General features: G+C 32.0%; 1 protein-coding gene across 1 annotated transcript in view; it reads right to left on the bottom strand.

Moving 5' to 3' along the window:
• Window positions 1-6,626, bottom strand: part of LOC134242647 (telomere repeats-binding bouquet formation protein 1-like) — a gene marked incomplete at its 3' end in the record, with an annotated part of 10,448 nt that extends 3,822 nt beyond the window's left edge. The window contains exons 1-9 of the mRNA XM_062724750.1: window positions 6,597-6,626; window positions 6,370-6,480; window positions 5,064-5,192; window positions 4,711-4,839; window positions 4,102-4,162; window positions 3,332-3,474; window positions 1,220-1,345; window positions 734-883; window positions 125-256 (exon numbers count right to left, since the gene is read on the bottom strand). Of these exons, the coding sequence (XP_062580734.1) occupies window positions 125-256; window positions 734-883; window positions 1,220-1,345; window positions 3,332-3,474; window positions 4,102-4,162; window positions 4,711-4,839; window positions 5,064-5,192; window positions 6,370-6,480; window positions 6,597-6,621 (1,006 nt within the window). The remainder of the gene's footprint in view (window positions 1-124; window positions 257-733; window positions 884-1,219; window positions 1,346-3,331; window positions 3,475-4,101; window positions 4,163-4,710; window positions 4,840-5,063; window positions 5,193-6,369; window positions 6,481-6,596) is intronic.
• Window positions 6,627-6,855: the final 229 nt, after the last annotated feature.

Here is a 6,855-nt window from a genome sequence, read left to right as displayed (position 1 = left end):
TGTGAAAATAGTATTTTGCAAAAATAATTTATGCGCCTTCGTAAGTATATAAAGAAAGGGTAGTAATAAAAAATCTAAGTACATGTACTTGTTCAAAAATATGTATATTTTCCATAAATTTTACCTGAGTGTTCAATTGCATGACCTAGAGTTATTGTCACTTTAATTTTTTCTCCAATATCCAACTTGTCATCATGTATGACACTTGCTAGAATTTGAATCACTCCTGTTTGTCCTAGCTCTTTTGCACTTTCATCTAAATCAAACGAATATTGGAAGGAAATTAAAGTTTATATGAGTACCGTAAAAGCACAAATATTCATGGGAGATTAAATTTCATTTATTTCGTTGTTAACATTTATCAACAAAATTAAATCCCACACGAAATTTCATATGACTATATATTGAATAGGATTGCTTTCAAAGCAATAAAATTAAATGCCCATGAAACTATTTTTGATGACAAATCAACAAAATTTTATCCCCACGAAAATTTGTGCCTCTACAGTATATCAAATAAGCCTTTTGTAAAGATGTTTTTTTTTTCTTTTTAGGGAGAGGGGGATAAATAGCTGAAAGGCAGGCATACAATCTTTAGTTGAAAATATACTTGCATTCCATTATTCCACTTGATAAAAATTAATTGCAAGCAAGTCTTTTTGGTCAGAAATTTTCCTTACCTTTTATAGCAAAAATACTTAAATCTTACAAATATCTGTAACTTGTTCCTTACTATTATCTGCGATGCAGGAATCTATGGTGGTGATGATCTGAATAACATCCTTTAACATTTCTGGATCATTTGATTGATTATATTGATGCTGTAACTCTTGGCACAAAACACCAAGTCCCCCACATCTGCGTACTTGATCCTGATTGGACCCTCAATAAATATCAAAGAAAAATTTTCTGTTAAAGCCATGACACATACTTTTACAATAAGTACATGTACTGTAAAATCACATGATCTCTAAATAAAGTTTTTTTTTAAAGTTATATAAACTTCACTATAAAACCTTGAAGAGAACCAAAGTTCTTGATACCAGAAGAAGTTGTGATAAAGAATCTCATTGCAAAGCTCCAAGTTTTTTCTTTCTGATATCACCGGAAACAAGATCAAAACTCACAGACATCATGACAGACAAAGGACAGATCTATGCTAAATAAATATTCCAAACTTTAAATGAAAAGGGGGGGATAAAAGTAATGTGTAACTTACTATTGTTTGACACAATGAATCCAAGAAGAAACATTAGAGATCTTGTCAGAGAGAGAATCCCTCTATCCTGCTTAAGAAGTTTAAAAATGAATGGTATTTGCAGACCACACACTTTCTGGTTTTCCTCTAAAAATAAGAGTACCAGGTACTTTAAATTCAAAATATGTAAGATCAATGTAATTTTTTATTGTAATCAATCAATATGTAACTAAATCGTGCAAATCAGTAATCTCTTTTCTCATTTGCATTCCTTATAAATAGTAAATGGTACATTAAATATATCATGTCTAAGCTACAATGCCTACATTAATCAGGCAAGCACAAATCTTATTCATGAAAATTAATGTTTTCCACATTGTCATGTTATCATAGGATTATATTCGCTGCTATTGCCATACTCATAGAAATTTTCTTACATATGCATATACCCATGTAAAACTCTAATTCCCTATTGAGGCCTCACTACATTTCCAATATAAATTCCTTAGTCCTTGCCTCTAAATCAAGCTGGAATCTCCTTTACTCATTTTGAATAAAATTAGTCCAGTGGTTCTTGCAAAGAAGCCAATTATGTGTTAAATCTACAGATGCAGACACACCGATGGATAGACAGATTGATCAGAAACCAGAAGTCTCTGTCGAGACTGAAGCTCTACTGGTTTGTACTTATAGCAAAGAAAGAGAAAAGTTCTTAATTATTTGGGAATTGAAACTTTACCACAGCAATAAAAAGAATAATGATCCTTGATTAAGTCTCTTTATGTTCTTAGTGTAGTCTACTTGCATGCCACATCATATTATAATCAGACTTAAACTGTATTTGGAGTAGCATTTTGAGAGTTTTTAACAGAAATTTCTATTTTTAGTAACAATGGCAACACCGTTCATCGAAATCAAAAACCGATATACAGAATTATGTATCTAAGTGTAGTGTACTTGTATGCCAAGTTATATTGAAATCAGACCAAAACTGTAGGAGGAGAAGCATTTTGAAAGAATTTCACAGAAATTTCTATTTTTAGTAACAACGGCAACACCGTTCATCGAAATCAAAAACCGATATACAGAATTATGTATCTTAGTGTAGTCTACTTGTGTGCCAAGTTATATTGAATTCAGACCAAAACTGTAGGAGGAGTAGCATTTTGAAAGAATTTTACAGAAATTTCTATTTTTAGTAACAACGGCAACACCGTTCATCGAAATAAAAAACCAATAAATAGAATTATGTATCTTAGTGTAGTTTACTTGTGTGCCAAGTTACATTGAAATCAGACCAAAACTGTAGGAGGAGTAGCATTTTGAAAGAATTTCACAGAAATTTCTATTTTTAGTAACAAAGGCAACACCGTTCATCGAAATCAAAAACCGATACACAGAATTATGTATCTTAGTGTAGTGTACTTGTGTGCCAAGTTATATTGAAATCAGACCAAAACTGTAGGAGGAGTAGCATTTTGAAAGAATTTCACAGAAATTTCTATTTTTAGTAACCACGGCAACACTGTTCATCGAAATCAAAAACCGATTCACAGAATTATGTATCTTAGTGTAGTGTACTTGTATGCCAAGTTATATTGAAATCAGACCAAAATTGTAGGAGGAGTAGCATTTTGAAAGAATTTCACAGAAATTTCTATTTTTAGTAACAACGGCAACACCGTTCATCGAAATCAAAAACCGATACACAAAATTATGTATCTTAGTGTAGTGTACTTTTGTGCCAAGTTATACTGAAATCAGACCAAAACTGTAGGAGGAGTAGCATTTTGAAAGAATTTCACAGAAATTTCTATTTTTAGTAACAACGGCAACACCGTTCATCGAAATCAAAAACCGATGCACAGAATTATGTATCTTAGTGTAGTGTACTTTTGTGCCAAGTTATATTGAAATCAGACCAAAACTGTAGGAGGAGTAGCATTTTGAAAAATTGTTTACAGACAGACAGACAGACGGACAGACAGACGGACGGACGACAGACGCATTACTATCGCATAAGCTCTTCTGGTCTCTGACCAGTAGAGCTAAAAACTCAATAGACTATTTAGCTCAGTTTGCATAAATGCTATTTTACCTCAAACTGTCTTTGCTTGGAATACATATATTTACCATTCTGTGGATTGTTGATACTGACACATAAAGCATTGACCACACTGGTCCACAGTTCTATGCTAGTGGGTCCTGAATCATCAAACCAGTCAAAACCTGTCTCATCTCTACCTTCAGCTCTCATACCTTTTGGCAAAGATTTACTGCAAACATCAAAAGTAAATCTCCTAAAAATCATCAATACCTACATTAAAATATCTTTGAATCGATAAATTTTGTCTTTTCAGTTAATTCACAGATAAAAAGAATTCTATAGAAAAAGCAGAAACAAACGAGATGTTTGTAAAACACTTATGCCCTCCTCCCGCAAATTGAAATCTTTCCAAGTCCAAGGGGCATTAAACTGCCAAAAATGGGGCAATACCCAAAAAAAGAATTTGACGTAGATATTTATTTGATAAATCTGTATACCAAATTTCATTTCGGTATGTGCAACCTCTGCGAAGAAAATGAATGGAAACTGCAAATAATTGGAAATTTTTCTAAGTCCAAGGGGCATAACTCTGTAAAAAAAATGGCGCAATCGTATCCTAAACAGAACTTGACCTAGATATTCATCTGATAAAACTGTATACCAAATTTTATTTCTGTATGTGCAACGGTTGTGAAGAAAATGAACGGAAACCAAGTGCACTGACAGAACAACAGACAGACAGCAGCAAAGCAATATGCCCTCCCTTCTTCGAAATTACAATACTGCATTTTAATTTAATTAACTTGCTGAGGATCACCAATTCTCATTTGGCTACATACAGAAAAGATAAACGTACCATAATAAATCCATTAGAGTAGAAAGGCACTGACTTTGTTTCACCAAGACTTGTCCTTCTCCTAAAATGGAATGAATTTATTACGTACTTATGATATTTAAATCTCAAGATTAACAATAGTAAAACCATGTATTTTACATTGGTTACCAGTGTATTTTACAAAGAAAACTTAACAGTCCTCACCAGAGGAACTGGGAAAAAAAATTACTCAAAATTGCCTTTTTTTCCCTCAAAAGGGCAATTTTTGATTTTAGAATATTCAAAATCCATTTACCATCACTGGTATGTAATGTAGATTGAAGAATACTTACAATTTTAAATATCAATAAGTATGTACTTTATAGTGGAATTTTTCTTAAACCAAATTTCTACCCTTGGAAAATCTAAGTCTGGGTGACAGAGGGCAAATGTAGATAGTTTTGAATTTAAATTGCCTGCGTAAAATGTGATAAAGAAGCTTCTGAAGAATATAGCATGTGAGGTGAGAACAGTAAAGCTATGTACCAGTAAGCTAAACTACATAACAGGTAAAAAAAAAATAATTTCTTAACAATATAATAATTAAGATTTTAATCAAAATTTTCATAGACAATATAATATTTAACTTACCATTGTTTGCCACAAGATTTATGAGAAAGAATGTTGCTGTTTGCTTTAATTTGGCAGTGGATCCCTCTGACAATATTGTTTGAATGAATTTGAAAACAGTGCTGGTTGTAACTGATTTCTGACAAAAAACTGAAAGTTCAAAATATTTCATGAATATCAGAAGTAACAATTTATCCCCTGGCATTATTTACCGGTAGTTGAAACAGTTTATTACATGTACTTGTTATTCTGATATATAATTTTTTTGGACAGGAGATGGTAAATTCAACTAAATTAATTCTATTCTTATTATATAATCAGATTATTTTATTTTCATTTTTTGTTTTTTTAAATTGATGAATGATCTGATTTACCATTTCTTTCAATTGCACAACCAAGACAAAAGAAGGCTCTTTCCTGAACTTCATGATTTTCTATGGATGTAAGGAGATCTATAAGGAATGTAAGACCCCCAATGTCCTTGAAATATTCTTTGACAAAATCTGGAATAAATGAAATAGAATTTTTACTCATCTCAAATTTCATTAACATTCTAAATACATGTAAATAGCAAAGCAATAACTTAAACGATATTACAGTATACATTAGCAAAAAGTTAATACATGTTAGGGCGAAAATAAAAGCATGGCGGAAATAACACTGTTTACAGTATTTAATTCTGAGCCGGAAATAAATTGTTTATTGTTTTAAATCTGTGATACCTATATATGAAACACGATTGATTTAAATTGTGTAATTTTCAGGAAAGTCCTATCTTTATATCCAGAAAAAAAAAAAATAGAAAGATCTTTTTTTAATTTTAGTTAGTCTGAGTTTATCAAAAATATGCCATATATGACTTTAACTTCATGTATTTATTATAATGTAATGCATCATCTTTGGATCTAAGTAGAGATGATCATGTACTCTTTCTATTGGTAGTTGATTGACCAATGCCAGAAAGTGGAGAAATTCTCCCCAAAAGTGCGCAAAAAATATTGCGCCATAAATTGCGCCTTTTTTGCATTACGGGATCTGTAGTGTTATGGTCAAAGACAAATGTATTTAAGCATTGAATTCATATTTTTGGCTGTCTTCGGTCCTATAACACATCTGGCCGTGCTGACAAATTGAATACCGCGCGTTAGCGCGGTATGATAATTTGTCGGCACGGCCAGGTGTGTTATAGGACCGAAGACATCCAAAAATATAAATTCAGTGCTTATATTTACATTCTCTAATTTTCCTTCTTCATAATTGCTTATTTCGTTAATCTTCAATGTGAATTTAGTGCCCTTCAACACTGACGTGGTTAATAGACGTAAGAGCCGTTTGTGATGTCAGATGACGTTGCAAAGTTAAATAACGCAAAGAAACATTGCGAGGAAAAAAAGTGACAAATTAATTTTAAACGCACATTAATTTTTTTGTAGTATTTTTACGTTAATTTTACAAGATCATAGTTTTTAATTAAATTGAGTCAAAACATTGTACATTTTGGTGTTCCTAGAGTACTGAAAATTCAAATAGTTCCTACTGTGTATTCTAACGCGCGGTAACAAGGTTTCTCGTGTGTTATAGAAATTTGAATGTCGTGGATTTCTAATGAATTTCATAAGGAAAAAATACACGTAATGTAAATATAAAACCATAACGCTACAGATCTGCAGCTATACCTACCATATGTACTAAAAATCGAAGAAAGTGTTAGAAGGGCCTGTTTTACTGCAGTTGGATTGTTGACTTGGCATTTCAAACAGTCTAGTAGTAACTTCACATCAGTTCTGACTTCTGTGATACAAATCAAAATAGGTCTCTCATAAAATCAGAAAAGTTCAGTTAAAAAAATCAAAGTCGTGAAAACAAGGAGCTACAAATTCATTTTAAGCCTTAACTAAAAAGCTTACCGTTTTCTTGCCGCCCTTCGTCCATTTTCTTCGTCTGGAAGAATGAAATGGAAAACTCGTTAAGAAAATTTATTAATCATAATGAGAACAAAGAGGGAGAAAACATGTTAGCGATATAAAATCGCAATATCATCAAAAAATTACCTCATAAACAAAATTCCTACTGCAGACGACATAAGTTGTTTAGGCAAAGGCCCGAGAAGTAACGAAGTTTCAGAAACAGAAACCGAAAGTAGAAGTTAGCGCGTTGATTTTTCAT

Source organism: Saccostrea cucullata, unplaced genomic scaffold, assembly GCF_032062105.1.
Source record: "Saccostrea cucullata isolate Sc308-1 unplaced genomic scaffold, CSIRO_AGI_Scuc_v1 ctg2719, whole genome shotgun sequence".
Taxonomy (NCBI): domain Eukaryota; kingdom Metazoa; phylum Mollusca; class Bivalvia; order Ostreida; family Ostreidae; genus Saccostrea; species Saccostrea cuccullata.
This window is presented reverse-complemented; position numbering and strand designations above follow the sequence as displayed.